A 20,416-nucleotide genomic window follows, 5' to 3' on the forward strand; every position below is an offset into this window, starting at 1 on the left:
CGGCGTGCTGCATGACCTGCCGTTCCTCTTCGTTTACCTGGACGACATCCTCGTCGCCAGCACGTCCCGGGCCGAGCACCTCCTCCACCTCCGAACACTGTTCGGGCGCCTCAGCGAGCACGGCCTCATCGTCAACCCGGCCAAATGCCACTTCGGCACGACGGCCGTTGATTTTTTGGGCCACCATATCACCAAGAACGGGGCCGGGCCGCTGCCAACCAAGGTCGAGGCCATCACCACGTTTCCGCATCCCCGCTCCATAAAGGCCCTGCAGGAATTCCTGGGAATGGTGAATTTCTATCACCGCTTCGTGCCCCGCGCTGCTCAACCCATGCGGCCCCTCTATGAAGCCCTCCGGGGCAAGCCGGCCAAGCACGACATCGTCTGATCCGCAGCAATGGACGCGGCCTTCCAAAGCTCAAAGCGGGCCCTCGCCGACGCAACACTGCTCGCTCACCCGGTGCTCAACGCTCCCATCGCCCTCACCACGGATGCCTCCGACTACGCGGTGGGCGCCGTATATGAGCAATGGGTGAACGGGGTTTGGCAGCCACTCGCTTTTTTCAGCCGGCAGCTCCGGCCGAACGAGCTCAAATACAGTACGTTTGACCGTGAGCTCCTCGGTCTACACCTGGCCGTTCGCCATTTCCGCCACCTCCTGGAGGGCCGACCCTTCACGGCGTTCGTCGACCACAAGCCGTTGGTTTACGCAATGGCCAAGGTCACGGAGCCGTGTTCGGCCCGCCAACAGCGCCACCTCTCCGCCGTGTCAGAGTTTACCACGGACATCCGGCACGTCACCGGCAAAAACAACGCCGTGGCCGACTGTCTTTCTCGGGCCAGCACGAACGCGGTCCACCTCGGCGTGGACTTCGCGCTTATGGCGGCGGACCAAACCACCGACACCACGGTGCAAGCCCTCCGGGCGGCGGACACGGGCCTCCGCATGGCCGACATCCCCTTCGTGGACACTGTCCTGCTCTGCGACGTCTCCCAAGGCCAGCCTCGCCCCATCGTGCCCGTTACCTGGCAACGCCGCATCTTCGCCTCCCTCCACGGCCTTTCCCACCCGGGCCGGAAAGCTTCCCAGAAGCTGGTGTCGGCACGATTCGTCTGGCATGGCCTTCGACGGGACGTCCGCGATTGGACCAGCACCTGCACAGCCTGCCAACAGGCCAAGGTCCACCGACACACCCAGGCCCCGCCGGCACCTTTCACCATGCCCGAACGACGTTTCGACCACGTCAACGTGGATCTGGTGGGCCCCCTCCCCCCGTCACGGGGGTTCACACACCTGCTCACCATGGTGGACAGGACCACCAGGTGGCCGGAGGCCGTTCCCCTCGTCTCCACCACCACCGCCGACGTGGCGCAGGCTTTCATCGCCACCTGGGTCGCCCGCTTCGGCGCACCGGCGGACATCTCGTCAGACCGCGGACCACAGTTCACCTCCGAGCTGTGGGGCGCGGTCGCCCGCAACCTGGGCGTCAAGCTCCACCGTACTACGGCCTACCACCCCCAAGCCAACGGGTTGTGCGAGCGATTCCACAGCTCCATGAAGGCCGCGCTCATGGCCGGCCTTCAGGACGGCGGTTGGGCCGACCGGCTGCCGTGGGTCCTTTTGGGCTCCGCACGGCCCCCAAGGAGGACCTCCGGGCATCCACCGCCGAGCTTGTCTACGGCCAGGCGCTACGCATCCCGGGCGAGTTCGTGCCCGACGCTACCAGTCCCTGGTCCGCAGCTCGCCAGCGCTCGGACCTCCAGGAGGCCGCCCGACGGTTTGCCCCCGTGCCAACATCCCACCACGGTGACCCCAGTCCTACGTCCCCCCAGCACTTCGCACAGCGGAGTATGTTTTTGTGCGTCATGACGCACATCGGGGGCCACTCCGGCCGCCGTACGACGGGCCCTTCCGGGTCCTGCGACGGGACGACAAGTCGTTCGTCATCGACATCGGCGGCAGGTCGGACCGGATCGCGGTGGACCGCCTCAAGCCAGCGCACGTGGACTTCGACCAACCGCCACGGTTGGCCCTTCCGCCGCGGCGAGGCCGCCCCCCGTCCACGGTGCCCCCCACTCGACCGCCCACCACCACACCGGACCCCCCCCACCCCCCACGACCCTCCAGGGGTCGCTTCGGCCGGGTCATCAGGACCCCCCTCAAATTGACCCTGCCGGTGCAAGTCGATTCTGGGGGGACGTGTGTAGCGGCTACCGCTGGGTTTTCACAATTGCCTTGCACCTACCAAGGACGCGGAGCGATCACCATGCCGGGCTCGTCCAGGACGCCCGGGCAGGCCGGCGCTCAACTTGCCAGGCCTCGGCCGGGACGCCCGGGCATGCCCGGGCACGCCCGGCCACGCCCGCCCTCGACTTGCCAGGCCGTGGCCAGGACGCCCGGCCACGCCCCCTCTCGCCGTTCCCGGGCAAACGCTCCGGGATAATGTGTGTATATATATTGCTGCCCGATAAACGGGCTTTGGAGATTACCTGAGCTGTTTTGTTTGAATAAAGCAACTCGGACGAATTCCAGCTTTTTTGTCGCGTCCATTCTTCCGATCGACGTGGGAGCACGGTTCCTTCACTAGCGTACTACTCTGCTGGCTATGAAATGCTCTGCATCCACTGTGGTACTGAGGAGAATTTGGTTGAAAAGGCAGGGCAATACCCTCAATGTAACATTTGTACTGCAAAGCCAGTACCAAAGCGTGGCAGAAATCTTGTTCAACATGCTCAATAGTTTCAAGGTGCCAAGGGCATGGTGTTTATCTGTTTTTCCGATGTCATGGTGGATATACATGTACAGGTGTCTTGCCCTTTCACTACCAAGCTCAGCTAGGACATTCAACATCATCCAAAATCACACAAACACTGTGTTTCATAGAGATTTGGGCAATGTCTGTAAATCTGTGAGATGAATGAAGAAATAAAATCATTTTGAGCAGAAAGGAGTCTTTATTTCATATTTTTCCATGTCAACAAAACGCAATGGAAAGTAGGAAAAAAAACAAAAAAACCCTCCCTCCCTACCCGAACTTTTGAGAAAAAAGGACGATCACCAACTCTTTTTTTTTATCTGGCCTTAGTACACAGAGGAATGGCCATGCTATTATCCTCTCTGGGGTATATAGATTACTGTAGATTTAGGCATGAACCTCAACAATGATGGGGGTGTGTTCAGTTTCTTATAGAGTTTTTAAAGTTCTAATATTAATAATATAAACAACCTACACGACCTATTATTTTCGTCTGCTACACCGCTTCAAGTAACAAAAATATTGAAATTAAAATAAAAGAATTACATGGTACAAATTTACAAGTAGCATACACACGATGAGTCTATTAGACATACAAGACCCAGAAAATTTAAAACCAGTACTACACTTGATCTTCAATAATGGTATGTATTAACTTGTAATATTGTATCATGTAATTGTTTTGTTTTAAACATTGTTGTTACTTGAAGCGGTGTAGCAGAATAAAATAATAAGCTGTGTAAGTTCTTTTTATTATTATTTTGGCTGGTCTTATCGTGTTTTTTTTTCCTAATAGCAAGTTTTCTTTATTTATAATTCAGTCGGACATTGTGAGGTAAATAAATCAACCATTAATAAAACGACGTGACCGAAGTGGTTCCGAATCAGCGCATCTATTTCCGCTTTTTTTGGTCAATGTTTCTCTGGGAGATTGCGAGTTCTCCTTTTCATTGATGTTGAAAATCTGGGGCGAAATGCTTTGATTTTCCCCGGGGGTTTTCCTCGCATCACCGGCGTCGCTCCGACCAGACATGTGTGTTATGGTTTACCTTGTGCGTTCGTGTGCTCTTCCCATGGGGGAACGATGATTACTTCATCATCAGCAACAGGCACGCGGTTGGTTGTGAATGTGGTTTTGAATTGCGTTGCGCGGTCTATCTGTCCACTACGTGCCAAGTGGTGTGTGGTTGGGACTGTGTGATGACCCAGATCTGGATATCTCTCGTATAACGTGTAATATAAATATAGAAAGTGCACAGCCACTAGAACGTGTGAATGCACCACAGCATGAGTGATGATGAGAGGGGGTTGTATGTCCGACCGTAGATCTACTGTAATCTATATATCCCAGAGAGTAATAACCCTTCCTGCCGCCTCCCCCCCTCACCCCCTCCCTTCCTCCCTCCCTCCCTCCCCCTCCTCCTCCCCCTCCTCCTCCCCCCCCTCCTCCTCCCCCTCCTCCTCCCCTTCCCCTCCCTTCCTCCCCCCTCCCCCCTCCCCCTCCCTTCCTCCCCCCTCCCCCCTCCCCCTCCCTTCCTCCCCCCTCCCCCTCCCTTCCTCCCCCCTCCCCCTCCCCCTCCCCCTCCCCCTTCCTCCCTCCCTCCCCATCCCCTCCCTTCCTCCCTCCCTCCCCATCCCCTCCCTTCCTCCCTCCCTCCCCATCCCCTCCCTCCCTCCCTCCCTCCCCATCCCCTCCCTTCCTCCCTCCCTCCCCATCCCCTCCCTTCCTCCCTCCCTCCCCATCCCCTCCCTTCCTCCCTCCCTCCCCATCCCCTCCCTTCCTCCCTCCCTCCCCATCCCCTCCCTTCCTCCCTCCCTCCCCATCCCCTCCCTTCCTCCCTCCCTCCCCGTCCCCTCCCTTCCTCCCTCCCTCCCCATCCCCTCCCTTCCTCCTTCCCTCCCCATCCCCTCCCTTCCTCCCTCCCTCCCTCCCTCCCCATCCCCTCCCTTCCTCCCTCCCCCTCCCCCTCCCCCTCCCTCCTCGTGGGGAACGCGTGTACTACTACTAGTACTAGTCATACTAAAATGCACAATTTGGTGTCTGTCTGTCTGACCGTGATACATTCGGTCATTACTTATCCAATCTCAACCAAATTCGACAGGAGGACTAAGGGTCACATGATGGAGGTTGTAGCAACTTCATTTGCCACCTTCCTCAGGGGGGTTTTCCGTCTTTGGTGGAATCCGTATTAAGGTGTATATCCGTGTTGAGGTAGCTAGTCACGGCGTTTTTCCAAAGCCACTTCTAATAACAAACGTAATAACACATGATAATACTAATAGGTGAGGGCGAGACTACCGGAAGTAAGCTGTAACACGTGCCCTTTTGTGGTTTGTTTTCAACGTATCCAATCACTTGACTGTTGTCGCGAAGGGTGCACTATAAACCGGAAGTTACGTAGTTCCGCGGGCGCCTATAGCATAATGTTAATGTTATTACGAAACAATCTTGATACTAATAATTTCCCCTCTCACCAATGAGTTTTTTCCTTCTTTAACATATGCCATGTTATCGTGTATAAGTAGCTTGTTGTATGGCAAGCTTAACAGAAGTAAAAAAAAAAAAAACGCATATGGTTACCTTTTTAAACAGTCGTGACTGCTGTTTAACATTAAACTGAAAGAAATCTGGAGGTATACTGAGGTGTTATGGTGGTTGGGGGCAGGTTGAGGTGTGGTGGGGGTGGAGGGCTTGACTTGTTGTGGTGGGGTGGAGGGGTTTAGGTGTTGTGGTAGGGGTGGAGGAGTTGTGGGGGAGACGATGGGTGGGGCGGGAGTTTGAAGGCTTGGAATGTGGACGGCAGGAAGGGGATTGAAGCTTTCTGGTTAGGAGGGAGGTTGGGGACTTGGGAGTGGGGCTTGTTGACTTGGGGTTTGCGAGGAGGGTTTGTTGACTTGTGGTTCAGGACTTGGGGCTGGGATAGGGGGAAAGGGATTGAGGACTTGAAATCACATTTTACATGACACAGGATTTCCACATGTCCCCGCCATCAAAGGAGATTCCTGTCAAACTCCCTAAATATTCCACACTCGATTGGAAAGTAATTCCCTTCCAACCGCGCCGGTGGAACCACTTGTCTGCTAGTCTGTATTATAATTGTAAAACTCATCTAATTGTATTAATTGAGCAGCTGTGCAGTGCTTTAATTGGTTTGGAGATTTTTCAGATGAACGGGTAATGTACATTGTTACCATCTCTCGCTCCATTCCCTCGATTTTCAGATGAACGGGTAATGTACATTGTTACCATCTCTCGCTCCATTCCCTCTTATTCTTTGCAGTGTTTGGAATTCAAACCTGAGTCTCGTTGGCCCATAATATCTGGTTTGCTCCCCGTGCTGAGGCGTGTTACCGCCCGGGTGTCTTACCACTCCAAAAGTAGTGAGTTGTGCATGTTTTAGTAGATGAACATTGTTTGTGCATATCTATTGTACAGGGTATTCTTGCGGAGGTAGATGTATTTTATGGGTTTTTTAATATTTGGGATTTATAAAAGTCATGCCCATAACTGCAGCAACTATAAATTTAAGTGTACATGGTGAATGAAATGAAACGAACAGAAGATGTTATCTCGATTGCATCATACCCAGCTAGACGAGGCAACCTAGCCTCAAGTGATTGAATTAATTATTAGTGTTTTCTTATGCAGTCGTGGGCAAAAATATTGGCACCCTTGCACTTTTTTCAGATAACGCACCATTTTTTCCAGAAAATTGTTGAAATTTAAAAATATTTTGGTATCCACATATATATTTCTTTGCTTTGCAGTGGAACAAAAGAAAAAGCTGAAAAAATTACTAAATCTTAGCTTATTCCACACAGAAATCCGAAAACGGCCCAGATAATATTATTGGTACTTTTTAGAAGTTGTTGGAAATAATTAGGTTTCAAGCAGGTGATTCTCCTTTACTTTGGAATTGAACTCACCTGTGGTGAGTTGCAGTTGCCTGCAATATAAAAATCGCTCATTCAACCAGTTTGAATAGAGAAAAGGAGTCATTCTGCTGTTTTGTGTCACTGTGTGTACCACAATGAGCATGGAGAAAAGAAAGAAAACCAGAGAATTGTCAGAGGAGGTCAGACATAAGATTTGCTATAAGTCCATCTCCAGAGACCTTGATGTTCCTGTGTCTACCGTACGCAATGTTATCAGGAAGTTTAAGGCCCATGGCACTGTACCAAACCTCCCTGGATGTGGCTGCAAGAGAAAACTTGATCGAAGATTGCAGCGAAGGATTGCTCAAATGGTGGAGAAAGCACCTCAATCAACTGTCAAACAGATTCAAGCTGACCTTCAGACACAAGGTACGACAGTTTCAACTCGCACCATCCGTCACCAACTCAATGAAAGGGGGTTCTATGGAGGACCCCACTGCTGAGAGAGAGACATAAGAAAGCCCGACTGAAGTTTGACAAAACGCACCCGAACAAGCCAAAATCCTTCTAGCTGTGGACAGATGAGACCAAATTAGAGCTTTTTGGTAAAGCACATCTCTGTTTCCAGAAAACAAAACTAAGCCTTCAAAGAAAAGAACACCATCCTTACAGTCAAACATGGAGGTTCAGTGATGTTTTGGGGTTGCTGTGCTGCCTCTGGCACTGGGTGCCTTGAATGTGTGCATGGCATCATGAAATCAGGAGATTACCAAGGCATTCTGGAGCGCAATGTTCAACCCAGTGTCAGAAAGCTGAGTCTCCGTCGAAGGCCATGGGTCTTGCAGCAGGGCAATGACCCCAAACACACTTCAAAAAGCACCCAGGAATGGTTAAAGACAAAACACTGGGCTGTTCTGAAGTGGCCAGCAATTAGTCCAGATGTAAATCCCATTGAACACCTGTGGGGAGATCTTAAAAGAGCAGTTGGGAGAAGGCACCCTTCAAATCTGGGAGAACTGGAACAGTTTGCACAAGAGGAGTGGGCCGAGCTGCCAGTAGAGAGGTGTAGGAAGCTCATTCATGGCTGTAGGAAGTGCTTGACTGCAGTTATTTTGTTCAAATATTAAGTCGTGGGTGTCAATAATTTTGTCAATGCCATTTCTTTTTCTTTTCTGATTTAAAAGTATATATTAAGTTCTGAATCAAAAACAAAGGTACTGTAATATTAACAGTGAAATCAAGAATTGTGGAGACCAAATACAGTACTTTTGTGAATTTCAACTTATTTTCAGAGAAAATTGTGAGTTATTTGAAAAAAGGTGCAAGAGTGCCAATATTTTTGGCCAAGACTGTAATGGGGATCAATGTCAGATTGTCTTGATAAGTTTCCGGTTCCTCTACCACGATAAATCACTGCTAACAATACTATGATCGATATGTGACTTTTCAAATGACATAAATGGCAAAAAGTCCTTTTGTGCATGTGCCGTGTGTGTGTTTTCTCAGTGACAGAGTGGCAATTTCAAGATGGTTATAAATTGTTGTGTTCCTGAATGTATATTAGAGTCACGGAAATATGAGAAATATCCATGGATGGTGTCGACTACAAATGGATGGGTTTTGTGTCGGTCTGTGTCAGTCTGTCATACGTCGTACTTTTGTACGTCTTTTAATTAATTATGTACTATTCAAGTGTACATTTTAACCCTTCAGACTGCTGAGACCCCTTAGACCTTGGAAGACCCTTTAACACTTAAGATCCAGAGGACCCAAAAGACCCAGATGACCCAAAAGTCCACAAGGACCCAAATCGCCCAAAAGACCCAGAGGACCCAAAATCCAGCAGGCAGGTATGCTACAAGGCAGTGAAGACAAATGGAAATTTGGTACAACAGACCAAAGGGCCCACTGGTTGGTATAAATGAGCCACAGCAGGCGATATAACACACACACACACACACACACACACACACACACACACACACACACACACACACACACACACACACACACACACACACACACACACACACACACACACACACACACACAGTCTTTCCTCCACCCTGACCCTCCACGGTACCCCTAACCCCTGCAAGTGCAACCATCAGTTTTCAACTCGCTCCGTCCAGCGTTTAGGAGTGCATAGAAGTCGCACACACAGACACTTCTCAAATTATATAATAGTATGAGTGAAGAAATTATTTTATCTTTGCCATTCACAACCTTTGACCAGGTTAAATGGGAGGTGTCATGATCAAGCTCACAAACAAGGAAGGTGGGGTAGGGAGTGAGGGAAGGAACCTGAACATTTCACATGGGAATATTTTGCTGTGATTGTTGTGATTCCAACAACAAAATAATTTACTCCGCCACCTAAGGTGGACATAGGTTATGTTTTCGCCCCTGTCTGCCTGCCTGTCTGTTTGTTTATTTGTTTGTGAGCAGGATATCTCAAAACATTATGGACGGATTCGGCCAAAACTTGGTGGACAGTGTGACGAGGACGAATTGATTAGATTTTGTTGAACTTCTAGATCCAGATCCAGATACGAGAATTTTTTAGTGATTTTTCATCATTCAGAGATGGGGATACAAATGATGTATTGTATGATATCTCAAAAAGTTGTCGACAAGTCGTGACAAAACATGGTGGATGAGTTGGTTAGGTGTCAAGAACAAGCTGATTAGATTTCGGTTCAGATCCAGATGCAGATCCGGCTTATCAGAGGGATACAAAACATAAAGTGTTCAGCCTGGCGGAGGTATGCTCTCTACCGAGTGCTGTTCTAGTTGTTTATGCGAAGGTGCTTGTGTATAACAAATTTATTTGAGATTATCAACACCCCAACATGTATGAATTTACTCATTCTGAAAGCTTTTTTGAACAAAGTAAAAAGTCCATCTTTTCCCCCACAATCCAATGCAGCTGTGATGTGTGAAGAAAGGGAAGAAAGGAGTGAAAAGCATAATTATGGTACTGTTCTGTCAGGGGGGGGGGGTAGAGGAATATCTAAATCCAGGTACATCTGCAAAGCTAGGTACACGACTGTTGTGATAGGGAATCTACCTGTAATAAGTTATATGTGTAGCCCGAATGTCAGAATAAGTTGTATCTGTGTCCCCGCCACAAGGGGGTGGGGCAATACTGGGGCATGCTAATTAGTACAGGGATTATGGGTAAAGTTCCCTCTTTTGTCGTTCCCTCTGTGAGCAACCCAGTGTCCCTTATGGCAGCGCAATCATATACATTAGAGAGGTCCATTAGTGCACACATTAAATAATTCCCCACCACCACAATGACTTTGGAAGAGCAACAGGCAGGAAGCCAGATCGGGGCACCGCCGATGGGGCCGCAGCCAGCCACATCACCAGCTGGCATAGTAACGAACATCGTGCAAGGCAAGCAATAGCCACGCCCTGGGAACGTGTGATTGGTTTGGGGAAGGAAGCGGCACACTGATTGGCCACCGACCATGGACACCTCGGCCAATCAGTGCGGAAGGCGCCAAACCACTACTAAGAAGCAGGTCGCTGATCAGAGAAAAAGGGCTGGTGACGGCAGAAGGCGGGAAGACCACAAAGAAGGGAGGGGCTGATTGGTAACGCGGTGGAGTTGACGTCAAACCACGGGGGACAAAACGTCTCGTTCGCGGGCATTCTGGGCTTCCCTGGTCGGCTTCCCTAGTGGTTCAGTTCGGTTGTGGGGTTCCCTGGTCGGCTTCCCTGGTTCGGTCATCGGCTTCCCTGGTCGTCTTCCCTGCGTTCCTCCCTGGTGGTTCGTCGTCTTCCCTGGGTTCTTGTCTTCTTGTTGTGATGCTTGGAGGGTGCTTGGTGCATGGAGCGGTGCTTGGTGTTTGGAGTGGTGCTCGGTGCTTGGAGCGAGGCATGGTGCTACGAGCAGATGGGACCTCGCGTGCGACCGACGAGGGGCGAGCGAGGCGTGCCGCTGAGCGGGTCGCTCGGGGCCTAGCAGGGCGTGAACGAGGCGGACGGAGGCCTGCTTAACGCGAACACCGGAGCCTGGACGATTCCTGACGGACGCAACAGACACAGATAAGCTCGCACCCACAAACGCCCACAACACGACGATTTCTTTATTTAATTCATCCCCCTGTGCTGTTGTCGAAGTGAGGTGTGCGGGATCCCAATTTAGAATTAGTTTTTACAGTCGCGTTTCTTTGTATCGGGTTCCGTAATAAATCGTTTATTTTTGTGCATTTTACCCCCGTGTCCGTTTTAAGTTCATTCCCTACAGGATCGAGGGCTGCCGTCTGGGCGTCAGGTAAGAGGTTGCCGCTTCTTCCTCTTTCTTCTTACTCCCGTGCTTTTATAGTCGAATCCACAATTGATCGTCACCTCGGAGTTAAAGCCTGTTTGGTCATCCGCGATCCTACGGTATTAACTGAGGGATTCGCGTGATAGTACTTTTGAAATCAGTCTGTCAACTTTATGGTCAGAAAACTGCTTCTGACCTTCAATGGCTTGCTGGGCTGGAATAATTTATGGGGCCAGGGTCTGCAAGATGAGACCCAAGAGAAGACATTGCTAACAGAGTGGGAGGCCCTGGGATTTGAGGGACAGTCTCATTTGATAAAGATGTGTGTATAGGAGGATTGGCATGATGGTCCTTCTTTACAGTTCACATTTAAACAGGTCTTTACTGCACCTTGTTTTGTAACAAACCGGTGACGAACACCGATCAGATATTGCTTTTCCTTGGTTTATATGCAGAGTGTCATTTTATTTTTCTCCAGACAGGCTGGAGTTACTGAAGGGTTTCAATTATGCCTGGCCTTTATATTCATCCAGGTGCTCCAACTGAAGAACCATCCTTCTGTCTGGAAGACAACGTAAGGAATTTATAAATAATTGTGTTCTCTAGTATGTTTTTGCTGCATTTTTATTGGTTACTTAACGGTTTCACCGGAGGGGACTGCAGGTTTGCTCTGTCTTACCTGTGGTTTTCCAGACTTTCCACCCATACACCTTAACATATTCAACTGAAACTTGGTACATGATTTTATTATGACATGTTGCAGAACAAGTTCAAGTTCCAGGGAGTTTTGTCAATTTTTCAGAGTTATGACCTTTTTGGACTTGGAAAACATTACATTGGTAGGGGATATTTATTGCAAGGCAATTCTCCCTCTTGGTACCCTCGCCTGAGGAGAGGGTATTGCATTTGAGTCCTTTTGTTTGTTTGTCTGTCCGCACATAATAAATATGATTTTCTCCACAACCATTGGTCCGATTGACAGGAAATGTTCACCATAGGTGTACCTCCTCCTGCAGAATTTTTTAAATAATTATGACGCCATAGGTCACGTGGTATGTCCGCCATCTTGGAAAAACCGAAAAACTTTGCACCTCAATATCTCCGAAAGCGCTGCATCGAAGAAATTGAGACATGGCTCATTGTAAATAACTCTTCATGGGGAATAATATGTGTTCATGATGTCATAGGTGCCTCCATTATGACATCATAATTCAATAAGTACAAAACTTCATTCGATCAAGATGAAACGGACCTCCGTTTCCGGTCTTGCTGGCGAGGGTTCGTTTTTTCGCAGCTCCACACGCTCTCCATCGAAATCGAAGTTAAGTAATTGTTCCCATTTTGTATTTTCGTTAAAACTGTATTTTATGGTGTATGTACGTATATTGTCCCGACAAAGATTTTCGGTGCAAATCTTTCATACCTGTATTGAAAATCGTGTTAATTCGTGTCGTCTTGAGGCCTTGTACAGTGTACACTGTACAACCTTGAGGCTTTGTTTTTCTCTCAGCGGTCTGTCGTTTGTGATCCAATAACTTTCGTTCTCTGTTTTCGCAGTCTTTCCACCCCAAAGCCTACTTCCTTATGTAAATCTCAACTCAAAAAAAAAAAAAAAAAAGACATTACCTTCTCTGTGCTCATTCGTTTATTCATTCTTATTCGTTCGTTCGTTCTTCGACCACGTGTTTCTCCCCCATTTCCCCAGATAGATTGTCAAATTTCAACTCGTTATTTTATCGTCCATGCGATATCGTTTGATTATATAGTTAGTTTTGGTTTGAATTTCCTGTAACTCGTAATTAATTAATCGTGTTCTGCTCCTCGTGTGTGGCCTTGTAGTTGTACCCCCGTCGGTGTTTTGTTAACTTAAGCGTGTTTTGCTTGGCTCTTGGTTTTTTCCCTTCTACCCCGAACATAATACTCTGTCTAACGTTCTAAATCCCCACCCCCCCCCCCCCCCAAAAAAAAAACAAAAACATTTATTTTCTTTTCTCGACGTGTACTGTTGTCTCATCCTGTATTTTCTGTCCAGGTGTGCTGTTCGCCCCGCCCCCATTATCTCCTTGCCATCCACCGTTTGCCCTGTTCACGTGACTCGTGGTGGTCCCTCTCGGCTCTCCCCCCCCGTTGGTATTTTTGTGCATATAAGATTGTTCACAGTTCTGTTTAAATATTATTTAAATATGTTTAACCTTTCCCCTTCTGTGTTTTATTCAGTGGTATATTACAACACGCTGTTTTTCTTCCTATTTAAAAGGCTTTTCTCAATTTCCTCTCCAACTCATTCCACTTCAAAAAAAAGAAATTCAATATATTATACGTCTCCCTCACTACATGGTCTAAATTCACATTCATTCCATCCCTCCTCCATCGTTCTGAATCGGATTGCTAACTTGAAAATCACAACAAAACCAATTTGTTATCAATGTTCGTCTTTCATTAATCATCCACTTTCTAAACTCCCCTCTTGCCCCTCCCATCCAAATCCCCCCCCTTGCACCTACACTCCTAAACTACCCCCTTGCTCCTCCACTCTTAAACTCCCCCCTCCCCCCTTGCCCCTCCACTCCTGAACTCCCCCTTTGCCCTTCCCCTCCTAAACTCCCCCTTTGCCCCTCCCCTCCTAATCCCTCCCCCTTGCCCCTCCACTCCTGATCTCCCCCCTTGCCCTTCCCCTCCTAAACTCCCCCCTTGCCCCTCCCCTCCAAATCCCCCCCCTTGCCCCTACACTCCTAAACTCCCCCCTTGCCCCTCCACTTCTAAACTTCCCCCTTGCCCCTTCCCTCCAAAACTCCCCCCTTGCCCCTCTCCTCCTAAACTCCCCCCTCACTCCTCCCCTTCAAAATTCCCCCCCAATCCCTCCCATTCAATTCTCCCCCCATACCATTCCTCTCCAATTCTCCCTCCTCCCCCCTCCTCCTCCAAGCTGCCTCCTCCCCACTTCGTCTCCCTTCTATCTCATACCTCCACCCCCCCAAACCTTCTACTTTCCTCTGCCCCCCCTCAAACAACCCCTCACTGTGCCTCATCCCTTCACCATCAAACCTTTCATCCTCCTCATCCTTCCCTTTCTTGGAACTCTTCTGCAACATCTGACACACTATCAACTGCTCTCCCTACCTCCCCCTCTCATCCTTCATGTTACCCTACTCCTCCCCTCCCCTGTCCTGTACCCGATGCTCCCCTCTCTCTTCATTAACGGTATGGACCTCAAACATCCGGGGCCTTCGCTCAAACCTGACTGATCTCTCCATACAGGTTGCTTCTGACAATCCAGACTTGATCTGCTTAACAGAGACTTTCCTCCTTCAAGATGTCTCTGATTCCTTAATATCTCTTCCTGGTTACTCCCTCCTCCGGTATGATAGACCTGAGCCTCGGCCTGGTGGTGGGGTGGCTATCTTTGTCAAAAACTCTCTTCCTCACTCTCCTTGCACTGCCCTCTTTCCTCCTCACCCGCAGGAGTACCTCTGGTTACGGCTTCCTCTCCGCTCCCACCTTTTGTTCATATGTGTTCTGTACCGTCCCCCAAACAGTGATGACTCCATCTACATTTCACTGTCTGACAACATGGACCAACTTCTATCCACTCATCCCAACTCTCTCTTCCTCATATGTGGTGACTTCAACTGTCATCATGCCACCTGGTTGGGTGTGGGTTCCTCTCTCACCAGTCATGGCACCTCAGCAAAGGACTTCTGTGACTCACTGGGATTGACACAATCTGTCAATTTCCCGACCCGGATCTCAGCCAATGGAGTATCTTCTCTTCTAGACTTGGTTATGACAAACTTCCCTGCTAATGTCTGCTGCTCCTCTTCTGCTCCAATCGGTTCTTCTGATCATGTGCTTGTCAAAGTGGACATCTCTCTGGCCATTCTCAGAGAGCCTCCTCAGCGTCGACGAGTCTGGCATTTCACTCAGGCCGACTGGGACGGTCTTCAAGCAGCCATCAATCGTCTGGATTGGTCTCCCATCTCCACTGCCTCTGACATCAATTCTTCCTGGGAATTCTTCCAAAGCAAACTGATCTCTCTCATGCACAGATTTATCCCATCTCGCCTTCAATTGTCTTACCCTTCCTCCCGTCCATGGTACACTGAATCTTGTGGTGAGGCAGTTGCCCTGAAACAACTTGCCTTTGCCTCTTGGAAGGCTAATCCAACTGAAGGCAATCTCAGTTCCTTCCACCAAGCTCGGAACAAGTGTGTGTCTACCCTCAGGAGTGCCAGGAAGCACTATCTCTCCTCACTCAAGAATGAACTCTCAAACCTGTCTCCTTCCTCCAAATCTTGGTGGCGTCTGGTCAAATCCGTTTCTGGTGTTTGTTCCCCCTCCATCCCCTCCCTTACCTCAAATGGCCACACAGTTGACATCGCACGTGATAAAGCCGAATGCCTCAACTCTGTGTTCGCCTCAAAATCCTTAGTTCCAAACCCATCTCTCTCTGTTCCCACCTTTCCCAGTCGAACCCAACTGCTCCTGGACTCTGTGTCCTTCTCTCCTGACAAGGTGGAGGAGTTTTTGTCAAACCTCGACTCTGATTCTGCAACTGGACCAGACGGCATCAGCCCACGGGTCCTAAAATCCTGCTCTGCCGCTCTATCTCACCCTCTCTCTGTTCTTTTCACCCTATCTTTTGCTCAAGGTCATCTGCCAGCATCCTGGAAATCAGCTAACATTACCGCTTTGCACAAAAAAGGTGCAAAAACAGATCCTTGCAACTACAGACCAATCAGCCTGCTCCCAATTATCAGCAAAGTCATGGATGTACCGTGACTCATCCTCATCCATCCATCATTTGCTTCGGATATGAAATCTTTCCTCTTCTCCAATGGCTTGATCTCTGATCATCAATTTGGTTTCAGACCAGGTCACTCTACTCTGGACATGCTGCTTCTGCTGGCTCAACAATGGATGGAGGTCCTCAATGCCAAACAGGAAATCAGAGCTGTCTCCCTTGACATATCACGGGCCTTTGATACGGTCTGGCACCCAGCTCTGCTCACCAAACTCTCCTCCTATGGTATCCATGGAAATCTCCATGCATGGCTTGCGGACTTCCTCTCTGGTCGTAGTCAACGTGTGGCCCTGAATGGATTTCTCTCATCTCCCCTTCCTGTTCAGGCTGGAGTTCCCCAAGGAAGTGTGCTGGGCCCTGTGCTTTTTCTGGTCTTTATCAATGATCTCTCCGACTCTCTGGAAAATCCTCTCTATCTCTTTGCTGATGACTCCACTCTCTGCCGCTCCATTCCTCTTCCCTCAGATCGGCAGTCTGCAGCCTCCTCACTCTCTGAAGACCTGGACAAAATCACAGACTGGTCAAACAAGTGGAACATGTCTTTCAATCCTGACAAATCTCACTCTCTTACTATGTCTCTCCGAAAAGATCGACTGGACAACCCTCCCATCTACTTTCTCAACAATCCTCTCCAAGAAGTTCTGTCGCTCAAGCTTTTGGGTCTCACTATCTCCCATGATCTTTCTTGGGAAAACCACATTTCCAAGCTGGCCTCCAAAGCCAGTCGCCGACTGGGCATCCTCCGTCGTGCGAAGTCCTTCCTCGGCACACCTGAGCTCCTCACCACATACAAGGCTTTCATCCGCAGCTCAATGGAATACTGTTCTCCCCTATGGGCTGGTGCTCCTGCCTCACACCTGGCTCGGCTTCACGCTGTTGAATCCAAAGCTTTCAAAATCATTGGAATCTCCCGCGATGAAGCTATCTCTGAGGGCCTTTCACTCACTCACCGCAGGCAGGTAGGTGGTCTTTCTGTCTTCTACCGACTCCTCTCCGGCCTTGCTTCCCCAGCTCTCTCTGTGCTCTGTCCCCCAAATATTCCTACAGGTCGCACAAGATCTGCCAGCAACCCTCTGATGGTTAAACTGCCGAAATCTCGGCTCTCTGCTCACCTTCACTCTTTCATTCCTCTTTTCTCCCGCCTGTGGAACAAACTCCGACACTCCCTTCAATCCCTCTCCTCCCTCCAGGTCTTTAAAACAGCTGTTCACCACCATCTCTTATCTTCCCCCATCCATAACCTTGATCTTTTCTACCCCCACTAATTCACCCCAGATCCACCTTGTTTGAAATTCCAACTTCTTTCCTGGAAATCCTGGCAGTGTCCATATGTTTATACCTCTCCCACCCCCCCCCCCCCCCCTTCACATGCCTCCCCCCCAAAGCCCTCTCCCTTCCACAGATCTCTCGATGTCTCCATGTCTCTCGGTCCCTGCTCTCAAATGTTGTGTTTGTGTCCTTCCCCCTCTCTCCCCATCTTGTCTACCGCTCCCGATGTTATTTGTTTTATGTGTCGGTTTGTCTTTCTGTGTGATTAATGTTCGCTCTTTCACGAGCCTCGATCTTGTATACAAAAAAAACCAAAAAAAAAAAACGGAACGTTGATTGAAGTATGCTAACCACCTTGGGAAGCGAGGAGAAACCAAAGTTTCGGGCACTAACCCTCCTTGCTTCCCACGGCAGTTAGCATACTCCAGTCAATGTTCCGTTGATTCCATCCATTGTTCTTTGTCTAGTTTAGGTTTTATTCCAGGTGGAATAGGATCTGACTAATAATTGTCCCAATGCTTAATTGGCAGGGTGTTGCATCATAGGGTATGCCATCCTTTCAGAGGGGACATTAAGCTGGCTCTTCTCTCATGGTACTGAAAAACAAAAGAGGAGGTTACATTAGCAAATTCCAAATCCCTGTCTCAGGTGGAATTCTGTTGGAAATGCAGTGGTGACTCGGTGGTCTAATGGTTCGAGCACCTACTCCGAGTCTAGTAGGTTGGCGATTCAAATACCGGCCGAGACATACAAAAGACTTTAAAAAATGGTATGCATTGCTTTCTTGCTTGAAGTTCAGCGTTTCAAAGGATAAGAGCATGGAAAATCCACGTAGGTTGGCATCCATTGGGAGAAGGACATTCCTCCTTCGGAAATACCCCACTGAGTGCGATGAGAAAGGCGACGCCATTGTTGTGGCATCGCTGGTACCCATAGTGCTCTGGGAAGTGACAGCACTTACCCCAAGCTTGGTGTGTGTTTGTGTCATCTAACAGTAGTGTGTGTGTGCTCCACCACGAGCCTTACTTGGCTCCTGTTAAAAAAACAACAACCACCTCGTGTATTCATTGTCTGGAAAACTGACTTGGCATCTTGTACTCATTTCAGAAAATGTCATGCATCACATCACATTGATTGTGTATTTCATTGTAGTTTGACTTCATTCTCCAGCACGAACATTTGTCTGTCCTTCAGTCCACCCAGACACAACTCAGGACGGGAGAGGTCTTGGTGATGGTCGAGGCCTGTGGCCTGAGCCCAGTGGACATTCAGGTAAATTACAATTTCATTTTGAAAGCACTTTCAGGTAACGTTTGCCAGTTAGTTTTTAATTACAGTAAATCAATCGATTAATCTTGCATATAGCTTATTATTATTATATTATTTTATTTATTTATTTATTTTAGAAGTAAAACCTCAAAATACTTTATAAAAAAGGAAGTGGTAACCAACCTTTTGGCTACTTATTGGAGGGTTGAGGTTCTTGAACAAAATTTGAACCTTGTGATTGGACTATACACTAGAATGTACTCGTATCTCCTGAGAAATAGTGGATGTTGAGACTCGAGTTAAATTTGTTGAGAGCAGTTGGTGGTGTTTCTTGCTCAAAGTGAGAGACCTGCTATGGTCATGGTATAATACTGTATACTTGTGAAATTGGACTTGCATTGAGGTACTTGTGAAATTGGACTTGTATTGAGGTACTTGTCAAATTGGGCTTGTATTGAGGTACTTGTCAAATTGGACTTGTATTGATATACTTGTGAAATTGGACTTGTATTGAGGTACTTGTGAAATTGGACTTGTATTCAGGTACTTGTGAAATTGGATTTGTATTCAGGTACTTGTGAAATTGGACTTGTATTCAGGTACTTGTGAAATTGGACTTTTTTTTTTTTTTTGAAAACTGAATCCAGGCTCGTGAAAGAGCTGACATTTACTTCACAAACAAATCAACCAGACAAACAAAATATATAAAAAGAGGGTGCGGAAGACAAGAGAATGGGAAGCACACAAACACTTGAGAGCACACAACATTTAAGAGCAGGGAGATGTGTGGGAGGGAGAGGGCTTGGGGGGAGGAGGCGTGGGAAGGGGGGGGGGGGGGGTGGGAGAAGTATAAAACACAAGGACACCAAGGACTTCCAGGACAGAAGTTGGTATTTCAAAAAGTGGAATTGAGGTGAAATTATCGGGGATAGAAAAGATCAAGGTTTTGGATGGGGGAAGATAAGAGATGGTGGTGAACAGCTGTTTTAAAGACTTGGAGGGTGGAGTGGGATTGAAGAGAGTGAGGGAGTTTGTTCCAGAGGCAGGAGAAAAGAGGAATGAAGGAGTGAAGGTGAGCAGAGAGTCTTGATTTTGGCAGTTTAAACATAAGAGGGTTGCAGGCAGATCTTGTGTGACCTGTAGGAATATTGGGGGGGGGGGGGGGGCAAGGCCAGAGAGGAGTCGGTAGAAGACGGAAAGACCACCAACCTGCCTGCGGTCAGTGAGTGAGTGAGAGGCCCTTGGAGTTAGCTTAGCTTCATCGCGGGAGATTCCAATGATTCTGAATGCTTTGCTTTCAACAGCGTGAAGACGAGCTAGGTGTGAGGCAGGAGCACCAGCCCAGAGGGGAGAGCAGTATTCCATTGAGCTGCGGATGAAAGCCTTGTACGTGGTGAGGAGCTCAGGTGTGCCAAGGAAGGACTTCGCACGACGGAGGATGCCCAGTCGGCGACTGGCTTTGGAGGCCAGATTTCAAATGTGGTTTTCCCAGGAAAGATCATGGCAGATAGTGAGACCCAAAAGTTTGAGTGACAGAACTTATTGGAGAGGATTATTCAGAAAGTAGATGGGAGGGTTGTCCAGTCGGTCTTTTCGGAGAGACATCGTAAGAGTGTGAGATTTGTCAGGATTGAAAGACATGTTCCACTTGTTTGCCCAGTCTGTGATTTTGTCCAGGTCTGCAGAGAGTGAGGAGGCTGCAGACTGCCGATCTGAGGGATGAAGAATGGAGCGACAGAGAGTAGAGTCATCAGCAAAGAGATAGGGAGGATTTTCAAGAGAGTCGGAGAGATCATTGATGAAGACCAGAAAAAGCACAGGGCCCAGAACACTGCCTTGGGGAACTCCAGCCTGAACAGGAAGAGGAGATGAGAGAAACCCATGGAGGTCCTTGGTGAGGCTATTGCCCGACATGTGACTTGTGTTCAGGTACTTGTGAAATTGGACTTGTATTGAGGTACTTGTGAAATTGGACTTGTATTCAGGTACTTGTGAAATTGGACTTGTATTCAGGTACTTGTGAAATTGGACTTGTATTGAGGTACTTGTGAAATTGGACTTGCATTGAGGTACTTGTGAAATTGGACTTGCATTGAGGTACTTGTGAAATTGGACTTGCATTGAGGTACTTGTGAAATTGGACTTGCATTGAGGTACTTGTGAAAT

General features: G+C 48.6%; 1 protein-coding gene across 9 annotated transcripts in view; it reads left to right on the forward strand.

The window, feature by feature from the left end:
• Nucleotides 1-20,416, forward strand: part of LOC137423509 (quinone oxidoreductase-like protein 1) — a 158,199-nt gene that overhangs the window by 72,827 nt on the left and 64,956 nt on the right. The window contains exons 1-4 of one of the 9 annotated variants that reach the window (XM_078774102.1): nt 3,607-3,865; nt 6,038-6,137; nt 11,390-11,485; nt 18,176-18,253. In XM_078774102.1, the coding sequence (XP_078630228.1) occupies nt 11,420-11,485; nt 18,176-18,253 (144 nt within the window). In that variant the 5' untranslated portion in view covers nt 3,607-3,865; nt 6,038-6,137; nt 11,390-11,419. Of the gene's footprint in view, nt 1-3,606; nt 3,873-6,037; nt 6,138-11,389; nt 11,486-18,133; nt 18,254-20,416 lie in introns of those variants that run through there. The other 8 variants (XM_078774105.1, XM_078774100.1, XM_078774099.1 and 5 more) reach the window with 8 other exon arrangements.

Source organism: Myxine glutinosa, chromosome 3 (assembly GCF_964187855.1).
Source record: "Myxine glutinosa chromosome 3, kmMyxGlut1.1, whole genome shotgun sequence".
Lineage (NCBI taxonomy): Eukaryota > Metazoa > Chordata > Myxini > Myxiniformes > Myxinidae > Myxine > Myxine glutinosa.